The sequence below is a fragment of the Balaenoptera acutorostrata genome, chromosome 14 (assembly GCF_949987535.1).
Source record: "Balaenoptera acutorostrata chromosome 14, mBalAcu1.1, whole genome shotgun sequence".
Taxonomy (NCBI): Eukaryota; Metazoa; Chordata; class Mammalia; order Artiodactyla; family Balaenopteridae; genus Balaenoptera; species Balaenoptera acutorostrata.
The window spans coordinates 32,349,227-32,376,987 of record NC_080077.1 but is presented as its reverse complement, the minus strand read 5'-3'; the positions used below and the strand labels follow the sequence as shown (position 1 = coordinate 32,376,987).

At 40.0% G+C, this 27,761-nt stretch overlaps 2 protein-coding genes and 1 pseudogene across 4 annotated transcripts in view; 1 reads left to right on the top strand and 2 right to left on the bottom strand.

Moving 5' to 3' along the window:
- Positions 1-2,548: 2,548 nt before the first annotated feature.
- Positions 2,549-2,804, bottom strand: LOC114238956 (40S ribosomal protein S27-like; annotated as a pseudogene).
- Positions 2,805-7,693: 4,889 nt separating this feature from the next.
- LOC103004844 (oligosaccharyltransferase complex subunit OSTC) lies at positions 7,694-8,748 on the bottom strand. Its single transcript, XM_028168709.2, has one exon. The coding sequence runs from the start codon at positions 8,705-8,707 to the stop codon at positions 8,258-8,260; it is 450 nt and encodes a 149-aa protein (XP_028024510.1). The 5' UTR covers positions 8,708-8,748; the 3' UTR covers positions 7,694-8,257.
- Positions 8,749-24,265: 15,517 nt separating this feature from the next.
- AKAP7 (A-kinase anchoring protein 7) overlaps positions 24,266-27,761 on the top strand; it is a 141,315-nt gene continuing 137,819 nt past the window's right edge. The window contains exon 1 of one of the 3 annotated variants that reach the window (XM_057528276.1): positions 24,266-24,416. In XM_057528276.1, coding sequence (XP_057384259.1) covers positions 24,398-24,416 — 19 coding nt within the window. In that variant the 5' untranslated portion in view covers positions 24,266-24,397. The remainder of the gene's footprint in view (positions 24,417-27,761) is intronic. The other 2 variants (XM_007190860.2, XM_007190859.2) reach the window with 2 other exon arrangements.

The following is a 27,761-nucleotide window of genomic DNA, read 5'->3' as shown; positions in this document are numbered from 1 at the left end:
TGAAGCCAGGATAACTGTGCCAGTAAAAATAAGACAGTGATTCCCCAAGGGAAAGGTAAATGTCTTATCCTGTATTATGGACTGAATGTTTGTGTCCTTCCCAAATTCGTATATTGAATCTCCAACCCCTAGTGTGATGGTTTTTGGAGATGGGGCCTTTGGGAGGTAATTAGGTTTAAATGAGGTCAACAGAGTCGGGCCTGGGCCAATGGGATTAGTGCCCATATAAAAGAGGCACCAGAGAGCTGACGCTCCCTCTCTGCACACACACCGAGGAAAGGCCATGTGAGGACATAGCAAGAAGACAACTATCTACAAGCCAGGAAGAGAGCTCTCAGTAGGAACCAACCCTACCAGACTTCGATCTGGGACTTCTAGCTTCTAGAACTATGACAAAATTAATTTCTGTTGTTTAAACCACCTAGTCGATGGTATTTTGTTATGATAACCCAAGCAGACACTGTGGGTATCGTACTCACCCTTCAAAGCAGAGCCTGAGTAAAAATGAAGAGAAAGCCAATAAAAGATGCTATCTTACCAGGACCTTTCGAAGAGCCTCAGAATTGTCCATTAAGGGAAGGAAGAGGAGCATGGGACCTACTGGCTCCTGTCCCACACCAGCCAAGGGCTGTCCCCTGAAGCATAAAACTCTCACACTTCCAGTCTGCATTTCCTTGAATGCCAGATAGGTCTTTGTAGACATTTCACCCTATGCTATCAGGGAAGCCCCGAGGTAAAAATGGGAGTTAAACTAACTGAGGGGACTTCCCTGGTGGTCCAGCGGTAAAGCAACAGCCTTCCAATGCAGGGGACGTGGGTTCGATCCCTGGTCAAGGGGTGGAGGGTAATTAAGATCCCACGTGCTGAGGGGCAACTAAGCCCACACGCCACAACTACTGAGCTCGTGCGCCTCAACTAGAGAGCCCACATGCTGCAAATTACAGAGCCCACTTGCTCTGGACCCTGGGCGCCACGACTAGAGAAGAGAAAACCCGCACGCCACAACTAGAGAGAAGCCCGTGAAGAGCCTGCACACCCCAACGAAAGATCCCACATGCTGCAATGAAGATCCCGCATGCCGCAACAAAGACGCAACGCAGCCAAATAAATAAATAAATGTTAAAAAAAAAAGCAACTGAGGCAAGGTGCTAACTGCATGAAGCTGTTTGCTACAGCAGTGGAGTAAAAAATGTGCAAAAACACTTGAGGCAGGGAACAAGAGATGTTCAGTGCAGGGAATTTCTGGAGACTCTATTCAGGCCTGTGGATTCCAGTGCCCACTCCAAACTCCAGTCACAGCCTTCACTTGAAGGTCCTCCCTCCATTCCAAAGCTTGGATGGCTAGTGTCTGATTTTAGTAAGACAGCTGATGGATTTTCTTGCCATACACAATTTACCTACCTTCTATCATACTATCTACAAGTGTATTTCCATAATTTTGGAAATAAAGGTGTAATGGGTAAGTTTGTGTCAACTTGCCTGGGCCATGGGGCGCCAAGATCTATAGTTAAGCATTATTTCTGGGTGTGTCTGTGAGTGTGTTTCTGGAGCAGATTCCCATCCTGAAAGGGTACCAATTCCGATGTGGTAGTGGTGGTGACGAGGAGCTCCCACACTACCTTGATGTCCTAAATTCAACTCGATTCTGACACTGTCTAGAGATAGCATCCGATCTCAGTGGTTAAGCGTTCAGTCTTGCAAGCTGCCCCTCCCCCTTTGGATGCCAGTCACAAACCCAGATTATCACCTATGCTTCTGACCAACTGACCATAGATTGGAGGTTCCCACAACCTCTTCCTCAGGTTTGATTAATTTGTTAGAGCAGCTCACAGAACTCAGAGAGACATTTTACTTACTAGATTACCAACTTGTTAGAAAGGATATTAAAGGATGTGAATCAACAGCCAGATGAAGAGATACAGAAGGCAAGGTAAACGAGGGAAATGGGGCTGAGCTTCTCTGCCCTCTCCAGGCACACCACTCTCCCTGCATCTCCATCCTGGTGTTCACCAACCAGGAAGCTCTCTGAACCCTCTTCTTTGGGGGTTTCTGTGGAGGCTTCATTACATAGACATGATTAATTAAATCATTGGCCATTGGTGACTAAAGTCAAATCTCCAGCCTCTCTCCTCTCCCAGGAGACCAGGGGAAGGGACTGAAAGTTCCAAACCTCTAATCACATGGTTGACTCCCCTGGCTACCAGCCTTACCTTCCCCTCCACCTTTAGTGGATTTCCAAAAGTCACATCATTAACATAAACTCAGTTGTGGTTATGAATAACAGGACACCCACTTCACCTTCATGGCTCTGAAGCAACTTCAGGAACTGAGGACAACAGATCAAATATTAAACAAAAGATCTTTCCTTTTCTCTTATCACGCAGGAAATTCCAAGGGTTTTGGGAGCTCTGCGCCAGAAATGGGGACAAAGCTGCCCCCCTCCTCCACACACACACACACGCACGCACACACACACATACACACACAATTTTTAAAACCAGAATGTGTTCACTGGAATGGTTTCCCACTCATCTTATCCAGGGTGCTTTCAGTGCTGCTTCTGTCTACAGGAGCATTCTTCTGTAAACCTTGTTATTTTTTCCTGTAGGCTGGCAGAGGACAGTGGAACAGCCAACACACAAAACCACCATTTGCGCATGGCTGAAGATGGTGGTGATTTTATAGCATCCTGGTCATTCCACACCCATGAAGTAGGAACTGGGGCTCTGTACCAGGTGCTTCTTCTCGTGCTTCCTCTTCTCCTCTTCTGGAGAGGAATGAAGGAGGTCCTTTGCAAGAGGCATGTTCTTGTGGCGGAGGTCATCACCACTGGAAACTATATTTCTTATTACAAATCACAATATCACACCTCCCCTAAGTAGGCGGCTATCATTCAGTCATATTCAGGGCCTGAATAGAATGAAAAGGTGAAGGAGGAAAGAATATACTTTCCCTGCCTGACTGCTTGAGCTGGAACATTGGTCTTTTTCTGCTCTAGGACTGGGACTTCCACCGCTGGCACTTCTGGATCTTAGGTTTTCAGACTCGGACTGGAACTGTACCACTGGCCCTCCTGGGTCTCCAGCTTGCTGACTTCAGGGCATGGGACTCCTCAGCCTCCATAATTGCATGTACCAATTTCTTATTAAAAACTCATATATATACACATATTATATATATGTGTGCGTATATATATATATATATATTTTTTTTTTTTTTTCTATTGGTTCTGTTTCTCCAGAAAACCCTGATTCATACACAGGTCAGTTATTTCAAAAACAACAACAACCACCACAAAAAATAGAAGCCAAGTATAGAGAGTTGTATGGGAAGAAATTCAACTTCCAGACAACATAAGGCTAAGAACTATGATGAATCTGAAGGGATCATGTCTTTACTTTTCATTTTCTTGTATGCAGTCATTCAGATCCTTCCCCTACGAATTGCTGAAATTACTCATCTAAGGAGAGGTAGGTCTACTCCATCGAGATATGGAACCCACATAATACTGTATCATCTTTCCAACTCTTGGTATGAAAATATTTTAAATATTTAACATTTAGTTGTATACTTACTTTAATATTATATTGCCCGCATCCTTTATGTTCACCTACAACTGTATTTTCTTTCATAGATAGTAATTTCATTGATCAGGGATCGACAATTTATGGTCCATAGCCTGTTTTTGCATGGTGTGCAAGCTAAGAAGGGGTTTTACATTTCAAATGGTTTTTTTTTTTTTAATTTTTATTTATTATTTATTTATTATGTTTATTTTTGGCTGTGTTGGGTCTTCGTTTTTGTGTGAGGGCTTTCTCCAGTTGCGGCGAGTGGGGGCCACTCTTCATCGCGGTGCGCGGGCCTCTCACTATCGCGGCCTCTCTTGTTGCGGAGCAGAGGCTCCAGACGCTCAGGCTCAGTAGTTGTGGCTCACGGGCCCAGTTGCTCCGCGGCATGTGGGATCTTCCCAGACCAGGGCTCGAACCCGTGTCCCCTGCATTGGCAGGCAGATTCTCAACCACTGCGCCACCAGGGAAGCCCTCAAATGGTTTTTAACAAATAAAAAGAATAGTATTTTGTGGCACATGAAAATTATCTGAAATTCAAGTTTCAGTGTCCATAAATAAAAAATTTTATTGGAACACAGCCACAGTCATTCATTTATGTATTATCTATGGCTGCTTTTGCACTGTGATGGAGAGTTAAGTAGTTGCAACAAAGACCATAAAGGCCCTGCGGAGCCTAAAATATTTACAGTCCAGCGGTTTACAGAAAAAGTCTGCTGACCCCTGTCCTAGATGGCAAAAGGATGTTTGTTTAGTTTCTTTTGTATATTATCTAACCTTTCTAATGAAGGTTATGTGCCACTAGCGTTGGTTTTGACTCGGCCACTCAAAATCTATTATGTAGGAAAGGATTTAATAAGTTGTTTTATAGTCTTCACAAATCTAGCACATAGGATGTGTATAATAAAGGTTTATCAGACAAATTAGTAACTCCGATGAATCTGGAAGCATGCAGCCTCAGCAAGAAGCTAAAGAAAGGCATACTTATTCCTGCTGGATATTTGCACAGAGCTTGATGATGGATAATTCAAGAAGCACATCCATATCTGAGATTACAACTCTTTCCCAACAGATTTATAGGATGTTAAAGTTGGGGAAATAAACACCCTGTTACTAGAGACAGTATCATAGAATAATAGAACTGTTACCCGAAAACAGTCTCTTCATGGGTGTTGAGCCAGAAGATACAACCAAGCCAAAGAGTGGGAGAAGGAAGGATTTATTACTTGCAGCAATCAAGGAAAACACCTGGGATCTTTCTTAAAGCAGTGTCTCCCCAACAGGAAAACTGAGGAAGTTTTAAGCTAAGGGTGTATGCATATTTATGAAGGTGCCTGAGAAGAGGAGAATTCAGCATAGAATTGGGGCAAAGGTCAACAGAGTCCAAGCCTTAGTAGATTGAAGTCTGGAGGGTCAACATCTTCATTCCATCCTCCACCTGGGTGAGGACTTAAATTCCTGCAGAACTCTAAGACTGTATCAAATTGTTATGCATATGCCTTGAGGAGGAACTAGGACTCTTTTATTGCTGAACTACTGTTTCTTGACTGCTTTTCCTTTGCGTTTGAATGCCCTTACTTCCTTTAAGATCACTGATTACTGAGACCTATTCAAGGGAAAGCACTGTAGCCAGGCTTAGATCACAAAATGACTTAGGGCAAAGATGGCTTCTCTTATGTCAAGAAAGCCATTCCTGGTTTTCTTGCTCTGGGGACCTCCTAAGCTATCTGTTTACAGAACGAGGAGGGAAACGTTTCATACAGCTTCTGAATTTAAGCAGGACTGTATCTGAATCATTTCCAAAAGATGTTTGATCTATAATAATCATAATAATAATCCATAGACACTTTACAACTTCCTGTGGTTAGGTATTTCAGAACGTCACAAATAAACTCTTATAAAGTACTTCCTTTTCTTCAGTTTTATTCTTCATGTAGTAATATAAACATATTATTTTGCCATAAAGTTTTATAGTTGTGTCTCCCATCTTCCTAGTTACCTTATTCTCAGCTTGGGTGCAGTGCTTGGTATATTTTTATGTGTTTAAAAGTTGTCACCACCGCTATGTAACCATCCCCAATGCTCATAATGATGGGAATTAATAAACTGTCTAGTAAGAATAATGGACTTGGAATCTAAAAATCAAGATGTGTTCTGGCTTAAGATGGTTCCTATAATATAGTGGGTGTTTGGTGAATATTTGTTCTCTTCAATCTTTTTCTCTGTGAAGCTGGGTGATTTACTGACTGAGCCTCAGTTTCCTTAACTATGAAATGTGAGAAGAAAACACTTTCTGGGATGATATGGATATTGAAGACTCTAACCCTATGAAACATTATATAATTATAAATTATTATGGAGAAATGAGAATTCAAAAATATAAAAAAAAGTGTACAAATGGCACTACAAATTAAAAGGTCAGAGAGTCAACATTTGCCGTTGTCTTTTCTCCACCCACACCTAGATTTTGAAGTGACTGTGTTTACTTGACAAACAGAGAACTCTGGGTCTACACTATAGACCAGCCTCTCTTCATTCAGGTCAATATGGCATTTCAGCAGTGATGCCCAGTGAATTCTAAATGAGGGTCCTGACTTGTGCTGAAATTTGCATTGGAGTTGTTTCAGAACAGGCAAACAAACAAACAAACAAAATTTTTAAATGTGCTTCATTAGAAGTAATAACAAATTGCCAATCAAATATGGCAAATAACTTTGTCCAATCATGTAAAGAATACACACAGATTTTTGTAAACAGTTTTTTAATTTAATTTTAATTTTATTATTATTTTTTAATCAGAGGTTGAAAGCAGCACAGCTCTGGCTATTCTATACTATAATGTGAAGACTGAGGGGGAAAAGTCCACTTAAATAGTTATTGATTATTTCAAGTCTCAGGAAAAAGTATTTGGCTTTAACACTTATAAATACATTTTAGTATTTACTTTTAGAAGTAAACTTAAAACTTTGTTTTATTGCTATTTGTCTTTAATTTGAGGGTGATATTTTGGCTGGTCAGTAAGATCTCTGTCCCAGTTTTTCAGTTTGGTGTCCTAAGGTGAAAGCAGTCATAGATAATGCATAAATGAATGGGAGCTGGCTGGGGTCCCATTAAACTTTGTTTACAAAACAAAAAATGGGCAGCCTACAAGCTCTAGTTTTCTCTGACTCTTATTCTTTGCTAATAAGTAAAGACCGAAAGCAGCTTACTTTTACCCAGCAGTACACAAGAGTCCTGTCCCAAGGCTATATCAGATCTCCAGCTCTCTGTCATAATATAGTCCACAGGGAATCTGATAGTCTTGCCACCCCACAGGACTTCACACTGGTCCACTGTATATTATTGATGTAATGATGATTGGAACAAGTGAGAAGAATTCACAGGTACGCTTTACGTTTCTTAAGACCTCTGCCAGAGGGTGGGAGATAAACTCCTAACAAATCAGGGCGTGCTAACTTGGTAAAGTGCCTAGGAGTCCAGTGGTCCCAGCTGTGTCCAGTTACCCAAGGGAGAGATTAGATTTCTGCAACTTGCATCTGCAGCCACAAAGAAACAATCTCTAATGCACACGACATTTAGTCTCAGAACATTATCTGACTACCCTTAGGGTAATGAGTCATATCTTATTTGTTGGTACTTAGCACCATTTCCAATCCCTTTGATTCTCTCCCTTTCATTCATTGCAGGGACTGGATGAATGAGAACTGCATTTTCCAAGTAGTTCCTTGCCAGAAGGCTTACAAATACAGTTTAGATTCTGCTGATGAGATGTACATATGCATGAATTAGAAGGCCGAAGAGAGATAGAAGCCATTCTCTTTCTCGGCAGTGGCCGTGGACGTGTGAATTTAAGATGGGACTTTTTGCAGCAACTTCCATATTTCCTGTCCAGCTTGTCACCCCAGGGCGGCAGGGCAACGAGGATTATTGATTTTCAGTCCCTTTCATCTTCCTGACTTCCACATGAAAGCAAGAAGTTTCAGATTCAGTTTTAGTGAATCTGAAAGCTGGTGGTATCTCCTCTGACTTTCACTTCTTAAACCCTTTCAAAAGTTTATAAGTACCTATTTCTTGGTATTAAATGCCTTTAGCTTTAAATATTTAAATTGCTTTCTATTTTCTTTTTTTTTTTTTTTAATTAGAAAAATTATTTATTTCTGCTCCTTTCATACATCTTATTGTTCAGGAAACAGTCTTACATACATATCTGAAATGATGCACTGTCACACACTCTGTTTAAAGGCAAAGCACCACAGGTAAAGCTGATCAGCTGTCCAGAGTTCTCAGCTTATGGGATCTCACTTCCTGATTTCACATTAATTTCTGAAGGTCAGAAGTGTCATCTCCAAAAAATGTTAAGGGGTTTGTAAAAAATAATCACTTTATTCAATATTATAGTTGTAGAAATGAAGTATATTTTCTTTAAGAAATAAAAAAAAGAAGAAAATGCCACTTAACATCGTTGGTATGTCAGTATAGGCCAGCAGGAAAAAATACTGATAAGCTTGTCTCTGATACCAAGAAGACATTCTAGTCCAAGCTATAATACATTTCCTATGTTTTCACTAGATGTTTCTTTTCTGCTGCTTTTCATCCTTTTCCATATTTCATATCAGAGGACTGGTACAGCCTTTAAAACTTCATTAACAGGAGCAAATTCAGTATCCACCGATTTCTTCTCAGAAGGCACTCTAACCCATCAGATAGCCCGGCAGTTTCATTCTCATGAATACTCTAGCCATGAAAAAACTCAATAGGACACAGACGAATCCAATGAATAAAAGGAGAAATCTGTTGAGCTTGGGAATGTTTGGTGCATTGGATCGGTCCAGGATTATGAAACCTAAACCTCCCATTGTAAACAGGAAGCTGGATGCGAGTCCTTCCATAATATATTGTCCATTTACTCTGTAGGCCAAGAAAGCTACTGGTCTCTGATGTCCATGTTCATCAGTCATGGAGCCGACACTTGGAGGTTCGACGATAACATCATAAATGATTCCTCCCGTGATGAGGAAGTAAGACACCACCACCAGAGCGTACACCGTCATGGCCGACGGCATATGCACCCAGGGCGGCTTCTTCAGCTTCAGGTTGGGACATTCGAGCACTAAGAACGGGACTCGGTACAAACTCTCCATGTTGGTGGCGGCAGGGGCAGCGGTCGGCCGCCAATCCCACACGCCCCGCTTTCTATTTTCTTGACTGAGCCTTGACTGCGTACAGAAACAGGATCTAATTCATTTTCGCATTTTCTATAATTCTCAACAAATCTTTAAATATTTAAATTGCTTTCTATTTTCTTGACTGAGCCTTGACTGCGTACAGAAACAGGATCTAATTCATTTTCGCATTTTCTATAATTCTCAACAAATATTTGTTGATGGAGTGCAGCAGGATGACTGACGAGATCTTTTGTATATATAACCATATTCCAATCATTTTATTTGTCATGAAGCCCTTTCTGGCATCGTTATATTTCTCATAATGGTACAGATCATTATTGTTTGCGTCTAAAGCTCAAGCTAAAGAGTCTTCCTAAGGGATTAGTACAGAGTATTATCACTCACTGCCATCTGGCTGTCTGATATAAAGAAATAAACAAGATCTTAGTTGAGATAAACAGTCCTTGCTGGTTTAACATCATGTACAGTTTGATCCTATGTTCTAGGGGCACTTGGGTACCATCTCTTAGTAAATAACCTCAAGAGCATAGGTAATGTAAAATAATTAGAAAATAGTGAGTTTTACATATTTATTATCTTTTTTTCAAGTAAAAGCTTATTGAGATATAACTCATACACCATACAATTCATCCATTTAAAGGATACAATTCAATGATTTTTAGTATATTTATAGAGTTGTGCAGCCACCACCACAATCTAATTTTAGAATATTTTCAACATTCCAAAAAGAAACCCTATTACCATTAGCAGTCGTCAACCCTTCCCCTGCCTCCCAGCCACAGGCAGCCACAAATCTACTTTCTGTTGCTATGGATATGCCTATTCTGGACATTCGTAATTTCTCCACATCCTCACCAGTATTTGCTATAGTTTGTATTTTGATTATAGCCATCCTAGTGGGTAAGTACCTCATTGTGGTTTTGATTTGCATTTCCTTAATGATGAATGATGTTGAAGATCTTTTCATGTGCTTATTGGCCATTTGTATATCTACTTTGGTGAAACATCTATTCAAATCATTTATCTTTTAATTGGTTTTTTGTTTTTATTATTACCGAGTTACAAGAGTTTTAAAAAACATACTCTGGATACAAGTCCCTAACCAGATTTATGATTTGCAAATATTTTGTTCCATTGTATGGGTTGCATTTTCACTTTCTTAGAAGTGTCCTTTGAAGCATCAAACTTTTCAATTTTGATGCAGTCCGATTTATCTACTTTTTTTCTTTTGTCATTTTCACTTTTCGTGTCATATTTAAGAAATCATTGCCTAAGGCACAAAGATTGATCCTTACATTATTTTTTTCTAAGATTTTTATACTTACCATCTTTTAAAATTTATCTAACTATAATTTTTATAATTTAATTTTTTTTCTATTATTTATTTATTTATTTATTTTAACATCTTTATTGGAGTATAATTGCTTTACAATGGTGTGTTAGTTTCTGCTTTATAACAAAGTGAATCAGTTATACATATACATATGTCCCCATATCTCTTCCCTCTTGCACCTCCCTCCCTCCCACCCTCCCTATCCCACCCCTCTACGTGGTCACAAAGCACCGAGCTGATCTCCCTGTGCTATGCGGCTGCTTCCCACTAGCTATCTATTTTACATTTGGTAGTGTATATATGTCCATGCCACTCTCTCACTTTTTTTTTTTTAGATTCCATATATATGTGTTAGCATACAGTATTTGTTCTTCTATTTCTGACTTCACTCTGAATGATAGCCTCTAGGTCCATCCACCTCACTACAAATAACTCAGTTTCGTTCCTTTTTATGGCTGAGTAATATTCCATTGTATATATGTGCCACATCTTCTTTATCCATTCATCTGTTGATGGACACTTAGGTTGCTTCCATGTCCTGGCTATTGTAAATAGAGCTGCAATGAACATTTTGGTACATGACTCTTTTTGAATTATGGTTTTCTCAGGGTATATGCCCAGTAGTGGGATTGCTGGGTCATATGGTAGTTCTAGTTTTAGTTTTTTACGGAACCTCCATATTTTTCTCCATAGTGGCTGTATCAATTTACATTCCCACCAACAGTGCAAGAGGGTCTCCTCTTCTCCACACCCTCTCCAGCATTTATTGTTTGTAGATTTTTTGATGATGGCCATTCTGACTGGTGTGAGATGATACCTCTTTGTAGTTTTGATTTGCATTTCTCTAATGATTAATGCTGTTGAGCATTCTTTCATGTGTTTGTTGGCAATCTGTATACCTTCTTTGGAGAAATGTCTATTTAGGTTTTCTGCCCATTTTTGGACTGGGTTGTTTGTTTTTTTGATATTGAGCTGCATGAGCTGCTTGTAAATTTTGGAGATTAATCCTTCGTCAGTTGCTTCATTTGCAAATATTTTCTCCCATTCTGAGGGTTGTCTTTTCATCTTGTTTATGGATTCCTTTGCTGTGCAAAAGCTTTTAAGTTTCATTAGGTCCCATTTGTTTACTTTTGTTTTTATTTCCATTTCTCTAGGAGGTGGGGCAAAAAGGATCTTGCTGTGATTTATGTCAAAGATATAATTTAAGTTTTAATAGTAGCTGGGCTTAATCACCAGCTTTCAAAATTCCTGAAGTTCAACAGTTGGGTATTGAAATAGTAATTTGGTATGCGTCAGCTCCAGCACACCATTGGTACTAGGAATATACCTTGCTGAGTGGCCCTAGAAAAAAGACAAATTAAAACTCTGATGTCGAGACTAATAGGAGAAAGATGCTGCTGGTCACTCACCCATGAAGGCAGGGGTGCCCAGGGGAATCTAACCCTGCTCTAAAAACAGATTTTCCTAACGGGCAACTAGAAAAATAATCTAAGGCTAATCCCATGAGAAGTCTTAGGTGTGGTTCCAGAAACACCAATAAGAATAGGATTCCTTTGAACTAACTGGGAAAACAAGTTGGGGTGGTGGTGGTGGCAGCATTACATCGACCTATATTTTATAAAATTCCTCAAGAGATTAGGGCACAGGGAAGTAGGTTCTAACCTTAGAGAAGAAGCACTGACTGGTAGCACATAGATGTGGCAGTGAGCCCAAGTCATTAGATGGAGCTCAGAGCCAGCTTCTACACTTTGTCACTGGACAGATCACCAGCCTTTGCAGAGTATGAAAGCAAAGTCAAATGATACTAACTATTCCGGATTACACCTACTGACTGGCAAGGAATATGAAAAATTGGAGGAGGTACCAAGAATACCAGATATCAGAGCCAGTAAGTAAAAAGGACTGAAGGACATATGGTTCTGATAGAATATCATTTGAGATACTCTGGATGACTCTCCCTCACAACATCATCTCTTTAATCCCTTGCTGCCAAAAACAACTAGAAATACTGGATAAACTACCTAGAAATATTTTTTAATATTTCATGGAGCTGGCAAGACAGTAATGAATCTATAGAAAAAAAAAAAAAAAAAGCAAAAGGAAAAGAAAATACTCCTAAAAGGTAAGTGATCTGTAAAGCTGATTTTCAAGCTAAGGGTCAACCTAAGGGACCCTGTATTTACATTTTGATAATTACAAGGTGTGCAGAGGATAGCAGATAAAGCCAAGGATCTATGGGAGATCACTGCATAGATCTGAGATTCTAATGAACAATGCTATCTTTATAAGAATGAGCAAGAAATAAATCCACCTTAAAGAAGACACTGAAAAGTAACCTGTCTCAACCTTTGCCCTGGGAGAATGGGAAAAAAAATTCCCTGAGACTTCATAAACTTAAGCAAGCCCTTACATGAGTTTGAAGCCAATTTCAAGCTACTTATGTGTATGGTTGCCAGATTTAGCAAATAAAAATAGAGGATGCCCAGTAAATTTAAATTTCAGATAAAGAACAATTTTTTAGTATATGTTCCAAATATTACACTAAAAAGTGTTTGTTGTTTATCTGAAATCTAAATTTAACTAGGTGTCCTGTATTTTATTTGGCAACCCTACCTATGTGGTATGAAACATCAAAGAGCAAATTTAAATTGTTCCTGGTTAATAGTGCCCCCTGGTGACATAGAAACAAACCTGTATCTTTTTGGAGGAATGTAACTTCAAACCAGGTTTCTAAGAATTTCCTCAGATTAAAATCCAACATAAGCTCACAATAAAAACTTACAAAATATATAAGAAGAAAAAGGAAGTATAAGTATGAATCAGGAAGAAAACCCAGGAAGTATAGTCAAATCCACAAAGACTTCAGAAATTAGAATTATCACATTTAGAATACAAAATAACATGATTAACATGTTTAAAAACTTAAAAGGAGAGACCTGGAAACATGAGCAACAGACTTAAAAAAAAATACAAGCAGATCTGAAAAAGAAACAAATAGAGGTCTATGAATGAATGAAAAATATAATGCCTGAAATTCAAAACTCAGTGGTTGGGTAAATGACCTATTAGACAAAGTTGTAGGAAGGATTAGTGAACTGGAGAAAACATTTGAAGAACTTATCCAAAATGAAGCTCAGAAAGACCAAGAGATGGAGAATAATATAGAGAGGTTAAAACGAATTGAAGACAAAGAGGATTTCTAACACAATTTAATTAGAATTCTAGAAGAAGGAAGGATTATGAGGACTAGGCAATGATACAAGAAACAATGGTTGTATATTTTCCTGAATTGTTGAGAGATACCAATTCTCAGATTCAGGAAGCCCCATGTTTCCCAGCAGGTAAGGAAAATAAATTCATGTCTAGATCCAGAAAAGTAAAACTACAGTGCTCGAAAGACAAAGAGATGATTTTTAAAAATTGTTGGAGAGAAGAGAGATTATTAGGCAATAATAATAGCACATAATTGAGGAGTCTGAAGCTCTAAGTCCTTCCATATTGGTAAACGAAGCTGCTGGTAAATTTCTTGCTTCTGTCAAGATTAGCTCAAGGTCTTGGGGTCAATTACTTTGAGATTCAACCATGGGAATTATGGAAGTCAAATCTCTATAGTGGAAATGAGGCAAAGATTGAAAAAAAGTGTAGCCACTCAAAGGTTTTGGTGAGGAAATTGCTGCATCATCTACTCAAAAATATTGTTTAGGGACTTCCCTGGTGGCCCAGTGGTTGAGAATCTGTCTTACAATGCAGGGGACGCCAGTTCCATCTCTGGTCGGGGAACTAAGATCCCACATGCTGTGGGGCAGCTAAGCCTGTGCACCGCAACTACTGAGCCCGCACACCACAGCTAAAGAGTCCGTGCACCACAACTAATGAGCCCATGTGATCTGGAGCCCACGTGCCATAACTAGAGAGAAGCTGGCATGCCACATATCAAGGGAGGCCCGCACACTGCAACTAAGACCTGATGCAGCCAATAAATAAATTAATTAATTAATAAAAATTTAAAAAAATATATTGTTTAAAATCACCTGGAAATTGCCTAGATTTTCCACTTCACTTTTTTTTTTTTTTTTTTTAAAGGATTTTCTTATTTATTTATTTATTTATTTATTTATTTTTGGCTGTGTTGGGTCTTCGGTTCGTGCGAGGGCTTTCTCCAGTTGCGGCAAGCGGGGGCCACTCTTCATCGCGGTGCGGGGACCGCTCTTCATCGCGGTGCGCGGGCCTTTCTCTATCGCGGCCCCTCCCGTCGCGGGGCACAGGCTCCAGACGCGCAGGCTCAGCAATTGTGGCTCACGGGCCCAGCTGCTCCGCGGCATGTGGGATCCTCCCAGACCAGGGCTCGAACCCGTGTCCCCTGCATTAGCAGGCAGATTCTCAACCACTGCGCCACCAGGGAAGCCCTCCACTTCACTTTTATAGCATGGATGAGATAAGGCTTTGGTGTGTAAGTGTAGATCAATCAATTTGTCATTTGTTTCAGAAAAAAAAAAATCAAGTCTGTCTTAAGTATTAAGCAAAGTGCTAGGCTCTCTTAAGGTGCTAACTATCCAATAAGAGGATTACCTATCATGGAAGGTAGAATATTTTAACTACTGCAAAAGAAAATAAAGCTCAGGGGATTTTTAGAGTACAGAATATTCCCATTTGGTTGGAAAGATCAGATGAAGGAGACATATGAGATGGAGATTTAAGGAAGAACTGAAATTTTTTCTACAGATAATGAAGAAGATATTTTAGATGAAGTTTGCATCATACACTAGAATATAGTTGTTGGAAGTCTTCAAGGATGCTTAGGAAATAGCTAATTTATTAGTTTGCTTGATGTATTTGAAAGGTGTTAAAAAATAATAACAACCTCCCTTCCCCAATAAAGAAGTGTGTAGAGATGAGCTGTGGCAGGCCTTGAATGCAGAGCTGAAGAACTCATACTTAATTGGGTAGGCAATCCTGATTGTATGGGAGGCTTGCTTCAAAAGCTCATCACAGATAGCAATCTGGCTTTCAGAGTCTATGCTCTTAACCACTCCACTATGCTGCCTATGGACAATGATGCCTATTTATAAGATCCAGTGAATTTTTGGCAAATATTAGGTACTTGATAAATATTTGACCTTTGGAAAAATTTTAGCAGTGCTGATGATTTAAGAAGTCCAACTGTAAACAATTAGGAAGTACCAAATAAATAATAAGCCCAATGTAGTGAGGGCTTTTGGGGAGCAGATGTCTTTTACACTACCTTTTTGTTTTTTTTTAACCTGTAGAGCGATCTGATATACTACTAAACAAAAGTCAAAAAAGCAAATAAGTTTCTCTTAACTTGGTAAATTTACTTTTGATATATGCGTCAAGAAAATAATACAAAAGAAAGGACAGGGGCTTCCCTGGTGGCGCAGTGGTTGAGAATCTGCCTGCTAATGCAGGGGACACGGGTTCGAGCCCTGGTCTGGGAAGATCCCACATGCCACGGAGCAGCTGGGCCCGTGAGCCACAATTGCTGAGCCTGCGCGTCTGGAGCCTGTGCCCCGCGACGGGAGGGGCCGCGATAGAGAAAGGCCCGCGCACCGCGATGAAGAGCGGTCCCCGCACCGCGATGAAGAGTGGCCCCCGCTTGCCGCAACTGGAGAAAGCCCTCGCACGAACCGAAGACCCAACACAGCCAAAAATAAATAAATAAATAAATAAATAAATAAGAAAATCCTTTAAAAAAAAAAAAAAAAAAAAAAAGAAAGGACAAAAAAATCCAAGGATATTTGTAAGTGCCTTCTACTGGAAAGCTAACATTGTCAAAATGACCAAGCTTTAGTGACTGGTTAAACAGATGACGGTATAATACAGTAAAACATTACGATATAGTGCAAATTATGCTATATATAAAAATACCCATTTGAAATAGCTATTAGAAAAATATTAAATAAAAGTGGTGTAAACTGTTATACATTATTTGTCTACATGTACAAATTATGTCTATAAACTGTACTATGTTACTACAAAGTGATAAAGGTTGAAAGAGTCAGAAGATCTTGGGCAGTTGATACATTATAGAGAGGGGATTTTTCCAGGTTTGATGATTATAATTATTTTGGTTTTCTTTCATTATATAGATATGTGTCAATAGACAATGAAAGATATTCTTTGAATCGAAACCACATACTATCTAGGCAAAAAGCTGTTAGGTAGTAAATGTATTCAAATAGGTGACTATCAGTAAAATAATTCTTTACTGTACAAGGGAGAATAGACTCAAGTTTCCTCGAACTCTGATTCTATTTCCTTCTGGGACTTTTTTTTTTTTTTTTTTTTTTTTTTAAATTTTTTTTTTTAATTAATTAATTTTTTTTTTAATTTTTTTTGGCTGTGTTGGGTCTTCGTTTCTGTGCGAGGGCTTTCTCTAGTTGCGGCAAGCGGGGGCCACTCTTCATCGCGGTGCGCGGGCCTCTCGCTGTCGTGGCCTCTGTTGTTGCGGAGCACAGGCTCCAGACGCGCAGGCTCAGTAGTTGTGGCTCACGGGCCCAGTTGCTCCGCGGCATGTGGGATCTTCCCAGACCAGGGCTCGAACCCGTGTCCCCTGCATTGGCAGGCAGATTCTCAACCACTGCGCCACCAGGGAAGCCCTCCTTCTGGGACTTTTAAACTCTTTTTTTTTTCTATTTTTTATATCACCTACTTCTTACATTATTCAAAGAAAACCTCATAATATAATTGTCAATTATACTCTGATTGGCATGCAAATAAGATTAGTCTTGCCAGTGAAGTCTTGTGTAATGATTTAAATATCAATTACACAGGTAAAAAACAAGGAACACTTATGCCAGGTAAGCCATGAGATGACTAAATTTAGAAAGATGTGAAATCTACTAAGCCAGATATTAATATCCTATTAATATAATCCATGTTAATACCTCCCTGAAAATAATTATAGCATACATTTGAAGTGAAAAATGACAAATTTAAACATAAACTGCATTAATACTTTCTAGCATATGAAGAGGAAGATGAAACCAACAAATAATAATATACAGCCTTGATGACCCCAGAAAGTGGAATTTAACATACCTCTTAACACTTTCCTTTTAGTATTCAGGAGATCTGACTAGAGAGTAACAACAGCAAATCATTAATGCAGAATGCTCTACTGAAAAGTATAATGATGGTTTACATGATGTGTATGATATAAAAAATAGCCAGGAAAATGTAGAGTTTCAAGGTAAGAAATCTTATAAACTATCAAATGAGAAACTAATCCCCAGCACTAATCAAATTCAGGAAGCATAATTAGAGCTGTTAAGTCTAATCTCCCAATTTGGCATGTGTCCAAAATGTGGTCAGGAGCACTAACTAGTTTAGGCTATAAAAACAGACATGATCTGTTTTTATAGAAACCAAACCAAATGATGATTTAAGAATATCATTATCTCTGAGTAATGATACAAACTAGCATATTCGTTACAACATGTAAATGTTCCCTTTTCACTTGACTGACTAAGAAGAATCATGTTCTTGATGAACATGTTCTTACAGCGATTCTGTCTTATTCTTAGCCAGAAAGAAAGAAATGTGGTAAGCGTGTAATAATCTAGGCAGCTGATGAAATGTATTTTTTTTTTTTTTAATTTCGATTGTTATCACAAAGATGGTGAAAGTGTTCCATCCATAGTCCCTTAACTCCATACACTCTCCCTGGGTGACCTCATCCAAACTCACAGTTTCAAGGACGATTTGTACATCTATAAAACTTCCAAATCGCAAGATTCTTCCTGCAGTGCCGCCTTCTCCTTCCAGCAAATGCCTTCACCTATTTTCATTAGGGAAACTGACACCTTTAGAAAGCTGCTCCCTTAACCACAGCCCCATCTGATCAGAATAGTTACCAAGATCCATCTACCCCAGCTTACTTCCCACCCATCTCTCCTATCTAAGATCAATGCCTTCATCTTGCTCTGACTTTATACTCCCAATATTCCTCAATCAATTTTCCTCCTTTATTGTATCTCTCTCTTTCCGTGGGCATTTAAATGGAACCCAGCTGAATGTCACTCCTGCTCCTCAAGATCCAGTGAAACTGCCTCAAACTCTGATGGCATGTGAAAGTTCAAGTTCAGATTCTTAGGTGCTTACAACCATAGGACCCTTCCAGCCTCCAAGCCCAGGAATTCTTGTGTGCTCTCTGTTCCTCAGCTTTCTCTTTGGTTTCCACAACAAACTCAAGCACACTTAAGATCAGTGGATTGAATTATTGACTTCACTGAAGGTCTCTGAGAGATGGAAGACAGGGTCCCTCATCCAGCACACATTTTCTGCCATCTTGCTCATGCACTCACCTCTCTCTCCATCCTCTCACTACTCATCCTTTTCATTCCCGGTTGCTCTGGGAGCACTGGTTACACCCCACTTCTACCTCTTTGTGCCAGCCAACCAATTTTCTCTTTCTCCACATTGTTGATTGCAAAGTTCCACCAACTATTGTCTTTCAATTTCTTAGATCTATCACTTCTGATTTTATTTCTAGGACACCACCTTAGCTTGGGTTTTTGATCCTCCCGTGTGGATTACTGGAGTACCACAGTGAACTGACTAGACGTGGGGTTTTGACTCTGCCCTCTCCAATAAATCCTGCACGGACCTCAAAGATGTGTCTTTCTAGAGCCATCCTTCACCAAGTCAGTCCCAAGGGAAGTTCTTTAACAAATCCTAATTCTTATGTAATAGAGTCCCAATTGCTTAGTCTGGCATTTAAGACCTCCTATAATCTGGTCCTAAACTAATTTTCTGGCCTTATCTCCCAGTCCTCTGCCGCCTGAACCAGTCAAACTGGGAGAACCACTCTCCTTTGCATCTACTTGTACCGTCTTGCCTCCCAAGTCTTCAGTGTGTGACCCACCCCACCCGTCCTCACCCTGGCTCTCTTAATCCACTCATTTTCAGAGCTGGTCTCAAATATTACCTCTTCTTTCAAGTCTTTCCTGGTTCTCTAAGCCCAGAGAAATCTTTGGACACATGATCTAATTTCTCTCCATCTGTATGAGGATGATAATTGTATCTGTTTGCCAGAGACTGAGAGGTTTCCCGGGACATGGGACTTGCAGTGCTAAAAATGAACAGCCCTGGGCAAACTGGGACAATTGGTCACTCTACCTGTAATATGTGTGGCAGCTGTAATATATGTGGCAAGGGTCCTGGGGCAGGAAAGGAAGGCCATGACTTTTGTGCATGCCTACTGTGGAAATTTAGATGTCAGGGCTGCCCACAGAGAACTCCAGGGAGAGAAGAGAAAGGTGGTGAGGACACTTTTTGGAGCTAAGGATAGGCCAACTGGGGCTGAGACCTTCAGATAAATACATAGCTAAAGGGATCCCACTTTTGCATTTTCCCTCATTTTATCTCTCTGTTTTTCTTAAGAAATTAAGAAAAAGAAGGGGGAATGAAAAGATACATTCCAAGTAAAGGAATTTTAATAAGGATGTAGAAGGCTCTATAAATAGTCCTGTGAAAGGAAAATATTTTTAACTGTTACAGCAAAGAAATATAATCATTAAGGAAAATTAATACATAAGACTGTATACAAATTTTCAAATTCTGCATGCCAAAAACTACTGCACACAAATTAAAATGCAAATAAGTTAGGGAAAATGTTTTCAATATATAAGACAAAGGTTTTAAAATCATTAATATTGATAAATAGGGGATTCCCTGGTGGTCCAGTAGTTAGGACTCAGCACTTTCACTGCTAGGGCCTGGGATTGATCCCTGGTTGGGGAATTAAGATGATGCAAGCCGTGTGGTGTGGCAAAAAAAAAAAAAAAAAATCATTAATAAATAGACAGGTTTTATGAAGCAGTAGAAACAGATAAACAACCTAGAAGAAAAATAAGCAAAAGTTTTTTATAGGGACATGCAAATGGCTCTTAAACACATAAAACAATATTCAAATTCATTAACAATTAAAGAAATTTAAGGTAAAATAACAAGCATTTTTATCTTTCAAATGAAAAATGAGGAAAGAACTTAGAATTTCATAAACTGCTTATAAGCATGTAAATTGGTAGATAATTTGGCAAGATATTTCAAAAGCCTTACAATGATTCATAATCTTTTACCTATCAAGCTTCTTTCTGGGAATTTGTTTTAAGGAAATAATAAAAAATATGTACAAAGATTTATAGAATAAAGTTTTATCATAGAGCTATTTTTAATAATGAAAAAACTGATATGTATTTAAATGAGACTGAACAACGATAATCAATAGGCAATTGATCAAATACATTGTGATACATTTATGTAAAGATTTAATATGCACTCATTGAAAAAATAATTTTTAATGACATGAGAAACTCATCACAATATGTTGCAATGAAAAAAGCAGGCTACAAAGCCATATGCAACATGATTCTATTTTTATAAAAGTATACAATAATGGTGTGTATATGCATATGTGTATCTAGAGAGATAGACTTCTGGTTGATGTATTATAGATAATTTTAATGTTATTCCATGAGTTTTTCTGAATTTAAAAATTGTATAAAACAGTACAATTTATGTACATAAATTAGAAACTTGAAATTTGAAGTCAGAAATATTTAAAATAATTAAAAATGTTCAACCTGATATTTAATATTATCAGGCTCTTTAACTGTGTCTGGCTACTGAAATAAATCTATTATGAAATAGGTGTAGTGATTTCTTTTTTTTTTTTAAATGTAATAAACATGGCCTCCCTTTGCCCCTTTATTATTATTTTTTAATGTAATAAAAATGGTTTCTTAAATACTATACTCAAACATTAATTGAAAAGCATGCACATTTTATTGTTAAACACATATCCCTCTTCCAACAAAATGAAATGTCATCCTGAGTCACCTTGGGTCACCAAAGGTCTCAGTTGACTTTCTACTGGTATTTGACCATGTCCTGTAGAACTGCATGACTTCATCCTCCTGTTACTGAATGCAAATTCCTGTGCCTGATGTACAATGAGGCCAAACAAACCAAAATGTCAGAGTTTGGAGCAGAGAAAGGTTTATTGCCGGGCCAAGCAAGGAGGATGGTGGCTCGTGCTCAAAAAACCCTGAAGCCCCTGATGGTTTGTTTTTCAGGAGAAATTTTTATAGGCAAAATTTGGGGTGAGGGCTGCAGGGTGTGTGACTTTCTTCTCATTGGTTGGTGGTGAGGTAACAAGGCAGTGCTCCAGGAATCTTGCCCTCAGTCTGAAATTACCATCCTCCACCGGGGGAATCTTCTGCAGAAGAACTCAAAGATCCTGTTATGTATATTTCTTGAGAGGAACCAGGACCCTGCCCCAAGGCTGCATGATGGTTTCTTGACTGTTCCTCCCTTTTTTCTGAATTCCCTCTCTTCCCTGACTAGCAGCTGTTTGAATCTGCCTTTGGAACTCAGGGAGGGTCAAGGAGGCTGAATGAAGCCTATTTCCTACAAACAGGAAACGGGAGACACGGAAAGGATTTGTACCAGGGAGGGCCCCACAGGGTCCTGCTCCATTTCATTCCTTGATGAACACTTACAGCTGTAGTTGATGGGGAGGACCAAAGAAACTCCTAGGACCAGAATGAAAACAACAACTGTTTTGGTTATGGGGACAGGACCATATCACAAAAGAGAATGAGGGAACCAAAGAGAGAACTCACCACACAGAAGGAGCCTGGCAGAACAAATATGCCAATTCAGCATCAGGCCCTGGAGGTCGGAGGTCAGAGGTGGGTGGAGGAACAGGAAAAGTGTTGTAGCTTGAACTGGAACCCTTCCAATCCAGTTATCCTGGCAGTGTACACTGTCATCTGAGGAGAAAAAGGGCTGTATGTGTGAACTGTTTAAAGATAAACAGAGGCATATTACAAATTTGAAGAGTTTTTTTGAGCAAAAAAATCAATTCAAAACTGGCAACATCCAATCTAGCAGATAGAAAGGAGTTCCAAGGAGAGGTACAAAATGAAAGATTTTTATAGGCAGAAGGGAGTGGGAACAAGGAAGTTATACTAGGCAAAAATAGGGTTCGTTATTGCAAGGTTACTTTCCTTTAGGGGATGGCAGGGGTCTATCAGGCAGATTACCTAACTAGTGCTGATCAGACGATTCCTAATTGACTGGTTTAAGATTCCATTTCTGGGAGAATAGAAACTATAAGTCTCTGGTGACATGGGGCTTAGCATAAGCGACTCCATTTTGGGCCTGTTGTTTCGTTTGTAACAAAAGGAACATGCTATCTCAATGAACTCTATATCTCTCAGAGGTCCAAATAATTTTCCTGGCATCAGTCAGTGATGCCAGTTAGTGCCCTGTCCACTAAGCAGTGTAACATGTGGTGGAGGAATTGTTCTATTCATTTGCAAGAGGTTGTCACCCTGAGGACTGAGAGGATCCATCATGACCAAGTGAACCACCAATCAGCTGATGTCTGGTGTGGACAGAGGACTTTCTGGAAAGGAAACTGGACCAGTGAGACAAGGACTGGGCATGGTGGCAGCCTGGAAGGTTCATTAGTGATGTCAGGCGCAGTATAGAACCCTAGATGTATTTTGGAGGGATTTCACTAGGAGCTGGAGTTCTGGCTTGAGCAAATAGGTTAATTTAGCTATCCAGATTCAGGTATTAGTGTTACTATCAACTGATTTTTAGCCTCAAGCTGGTGAAGCTTTAGGACATTAAGATTACCCATGACATTGTTTCTTTTTTTGAAATTTATTTGGGTGTGTTGCTTTCTTTCTTTAACAAATACCAGTACAGGTCTGATGGTTATAAAACTTTTATTCATTCATTCAACAACTGTTCATTGAACAACCTCTATGCACTTGGGAAAACAAACACTTTTAAAAGAGTCTGTGCCTTCACGGGAATTCCCTAGCGGTCCAGTGGTTAGGGACCCTGTGCCTTCACTGCCTTTACAAGTGGAAATTTACGTCACCTTCACAAAGTAAAACTGATGCCCCTCTATTAGGTAGAAAGGGGAGGGCAGAGAGTTCTTCAGTATCTGCCGTTTCTCAGTTGCCTCCAAAAATTATCTTAATGCTAAAGTGGCATATTTCGATCCCCTTCAATGTTGACTGTGGATTCCTTTTATTTCTTTTAGAGTATTACCTATTGCAATTTACTCATGTTTCTTTCTCTGCTATTAGGTGACCGGCTCCTTAAGGAAAAGACTTGTCTGATTCACCTGCACACCCTCAGGACGGAGTAGATTTTAGAGGAATCTGTTGTCCCTCTCCAATCAGCCCATAATTGCTATGGGTGTGCAAACCAGATACCCAACTTGCTAGAATTATTTTAGGGTAACAAGCTTTATGACTTCTTGTGTATGGTTTTGACGTCAACTATTGTGGCTGAGTGAGGTCCTTGCTTCCATCTCCATTCTAGGATGTATTTAAGATAAGTGTTATCATTTGCAAAATAGGGTACATTAATTTGTTGAGCGATGTACCTCGTTTTCTTACTGCATGGTTTCTTTGCACTTAAAAGAAAACTACAGTACAATTCTGATCCAAACTCAAAAGTTTTTTTTTTGTTAATTAACTAAATTGTTTTTTCTCCCATTTTACTCATATTAGTGCTTTACCCTACAAACACCAGTAGCTGCTTTCCATTTAATTTCTAGGCGTGAAACCATTGTTAAAACTTTGAGATATCGCCACAATTTGGGTTATTTTTTTCTTTAAAGCAAAGTAAATTATCGAATTATACAGATGGACAAGGTCTCCTTCCTATACATCTCACTCTTCCCAAATATTTTTTAATCACAACTCTGTGTTTTGAAAGCCCTTTTTAAAACTAAACACATGAATCCTCAAGAGACCCCGGATCGGGGAACGCTTTCAGCCCGGGTCCAACCTCACTCCTCCAAACTTGGTGGATGGTGAAGGCCGCGCCACTGGAGATAGCTGAGAGCCGCCAAAGGCTGCAGGGGGCCTCGGCCGGGAGCGGGGGCGGGGGAGGGGGCGGAGCGTCGCAGCGCAGAGAGGAGCCACCCGCCCTCCCCGCGCCGGGCCCGCGTCGCTCGCCGGAATCCGGTACCGCGGCCGCATCGGGTCGGCCCCTTCCGCTCGTTCCGGACTCCCGGCATGGGCATGCATCTTCTGCGGGAACTGCGGCTCTGGGGGCTCGGCGCCTCCGCAGGCCTGGTCGCCGCGGCCCGAGCCCCCGCCGCCCGTCCCGGCCCCCGCCGCCCGCCCCGCCTCCGCGCCCCGCCCGCCGATCCCCGGCCCTGCCCCGGCCTCCGCCTCCGCACCCCCCTCCCGGCTAGCCCCAGGTCGCAGCGCCAAGCCGCCGCCTGCAGAGACCCGCCGCCGGCCCACGCCAGCACTATGGAGCGCACCGGAGCCGGTGAGCCCGGGCAGCCGAGCGGGCCGGGTGGGGTGACCGGAGCCCGGGGGCGTGGGCGCCGCTCGGCGCTCGGCCTCGGGGAGGGCCCAACCTCGCCGCCCCACTGCGCCCCCAGCGCTTGGAGCGCGACCCCACGCCTGCTCAGCTCGGGGGCTCCTCTCCCCGCTCAGCGAGGGACTCTAGCCGCGAAGAGCCCAGTGCAACCGGGGTGTGATCAGTGCTGCTTGTAAGCAAGCGTTTTCGTTAGTGCACGCACTGTTGGTGCGACCGGAGGCCGGGGGTGTGAACCCACGCTAAGTTTCACTTTTCTTTCCCGAAGATCTTATGACCTTTTAGAAAGTTCATGCCTTCACACACCCTCCGACGGTATTATTGTGTGGTCGGCAAACCTAGAAAAAGCTCAGTTTTTATACTTTATCACAGTCAAAGACCTGAACCACTACACTTGGGGTTTCCTTCCAGGATTTTATTCTAGGTGTGGAAATGACCTCTTTAAACTGGCGCCAGATCTGCAATAGGGCCCAGAATTGATTTCCAGTTTAGGTCGGCATTTGCTGTGGACTGAACTTTGTGGGTAGAGCGAGTTAGGGGTTGGACTTTTGGTGAAAGGGACCAACAAGCCAATTAGAGTGAGATTTTTGTAGTATAAACGCATAAAAAGATACAAAAAGCATGAAAATGTTAAAATGTTATGCAATAGCCGTTAACTAGTGTAAATATGTTTACAGTTGTTGAGGGAATGAAATGATGAAGACCTTGTAGGTGGATGCTGAGGGCGGGAGTTTTTGAGATGCATTTATAAAGGGGGACCTGTAGGGGATTGTCAGTGTCAAAGAGAAAGGATTCACACCCCAGCTCCTTTAGTGTCTGGCCTTGCAACTGAGGATGCTGATGGCGTACTTTTAAGATGTTTGTGGAGTTTACTGTCTTCTTATATTCCTTTTCAGATATTATTAACTTATTTTGTCCATTACTCTCTAGTAATTTGGGTTATACTTTAGTTTCTTTATTAATGTTGTGGAAACCAAAGCATGGAGGTCAGGTGAGTTGTTGACAGCTCTCAACATTTCTCCAGCTGTAAGATGTTTCTGATTTTAGTAGCCAGGCCAGGACTGACATGGATGATGGGATTGACCCTTTCTACTGGTTCTTGGGGAATATACCTACTATATACCTAGTAGAGTGAATAAAAGAGAATTTTGCTCAGTAAAGTTGTACTTGGTTATCCACATAGGAAACTTACATTTTGTGTGACAAAGGGCAGACTATCCTTTTTTTCTTCTATTGGTCTGTCTTTGATGAAGGCATTTGCTGAAGTGCACATATATTTGAATATTAGTGTATACTTCATGTATGGTTTTATATTTTAAATGTGTGCATTGTTTTCTTATAAAAGTAATATTAATTCTGTTTAAAACATTTGAATAGCAGAAATATATTGAGTGCAGCTATGTCAGCCTTTTCCTGTATAATTGTAAACATAACACAAGTGCATAAGTAGTCTTTTTTTTTTTTAATAATTCTTTATTTTATTTATTTATTTTTGGCTGTGTTGGGTCTTCGTTTCTGTGCATGGGCTTTCTCTGGTTGCCGCAAGCGGGGGCCACTCTTCATCGCGGTGCGCGGGCCTCTCACTATCGCGGCCTCTCTTGTTGCGGAGCACAGGCTCCAGACGCGCAGGCTCAGTAGTTGTGGCTCACGGGCCTAGTTGCTCCGCGGCATGTGGGATCTTCCCAGACCAGGGCTCGATCCCGTGTCCCATGCATTGGCAGGCAGATTCTCAACCACTGCGCCACCAGGGAAGCCCACGTAAGTAGTCTTATATCTACTTTTCAAAAGGTCAGTACAGGTATACCCTGCTTTTCAAAAGTTCACATTATGTCACTTTGCTTTTACATTTACGAAAGACCTGCATTAGCACCTGTTTTCACTAATCAAAAGAAATCCTAAAAGGATTTTTCAACCAAAGAGAACTGCTTCTTCACTTGACATCATTTCGTCTTACAAAAGTTTTCATAGGAAGCCTCTGCTTTCAGATAGCAGGGAATCCTGTATTTGTTACGAACTTTTTTCAGCTGTTGTAGTCTTCCTAGCCATTATTCTTAGTTGTCATTATAGTGAGTATCCTTTGTTTAACCATTTCCCTATTATTAGGCATTTAAGTTGTTAAACTTTTTCTTTTTTGTTTAAACAGAGCTGAGGTGAATCTATTTTAGCAAGTATGATAGACTCGCAGATATCTATCTGGTATCTGTTGGGGTAAGAAGAAAATTTTCATGGCTCCTGATTGCTTTCTAAAAGGATTGCCTCAGTTTACAGTGCTATAAACTGCATATGTGAACTTCCCAGCAGTGCCTGTTGCTGGATAGGGTGGGTTTTGGCCGTTGAGTAACTGGATTCAAATTCTAGCCCCAAGACCTACTAGCTGTAACCTGAGGCAGGTTACTTAATCAGCTAGGGTGTAAAATGAGTATAATAAGAGTACTCCCTGATAGCATGGTTAAATGAGTTACTGTCTGTAAAGTGCTTCCAGCTGTGCCTGGCATAGAAACGTGCTCAAATGTTAGCTGTTGTTGTTACTACTAGTAGTAGTAAACCAGTTTCACCTGTCTTTATAGTATTAATGCACTTAGCAGTGTTACTTATATTTGGATTTGTACAAAACATAGAATTTTATTTTAACTGTAGTTAGACCAGATTTTAAGTACTTAAAATGGTGAATTTATAGTTTAAATGCTTTATTTAAATGTTGGTTATTTTAAGGCAGTTTTCCCAAAGCAAAATACTTGCACTTCTGTAAAAGAAAGTGTAGTTATGATGGCTGTGTTTAATTCAGGTCTGCCAGCCTTTGCCCAAACACTAGAGCTTAGAGAACTGGAGGAAGGCTTCCAGATATGAGCCCTGCTCAGAAACATTGTTCTATAGAATGGCCAGCAGTTCTTTCAAGAGTTACTTGAAAGTGGTATTCTCTTTTTTCTGAGTTAATAATTCATATCTACAAAAAGGTTTTCAACTATTCTGTAATTTAATAGAACAAAGTTTGTATTTCAAATTCTAGACGCTTGTTAATTTTGACATATCATTGCACTCAAGAGTTAATTTATTTATTTAAAAAATTAAAAAAAAATCTTTTAAAAAAGATTTTATTGGCATATAGTTGATTTACAATGTTGTGTTAGTTTCAGGTGTGCAGCAAAATGATTCAGTTATACATATACATATATTCATTCTTTTTCAGATTCTTCACCCTTATAGGTTATTACAGAATATTGAGTAGAGTTCCTTGTGCTATACAGTAGGTCCTTGTTGGTTATCTATTTTATATATAGTAGTGTGTGTATGTTA

What these genes read in the sequence shown, in the direction of transcription:
- LOC103004844 (XM_028168709.2), bottom strand. Translation starts at nt 8,707, where the DNA reads ATGGAGAGTTTGTACCGAGTCCCGTTCTTAGTGCTCGAATGTCCCAAC.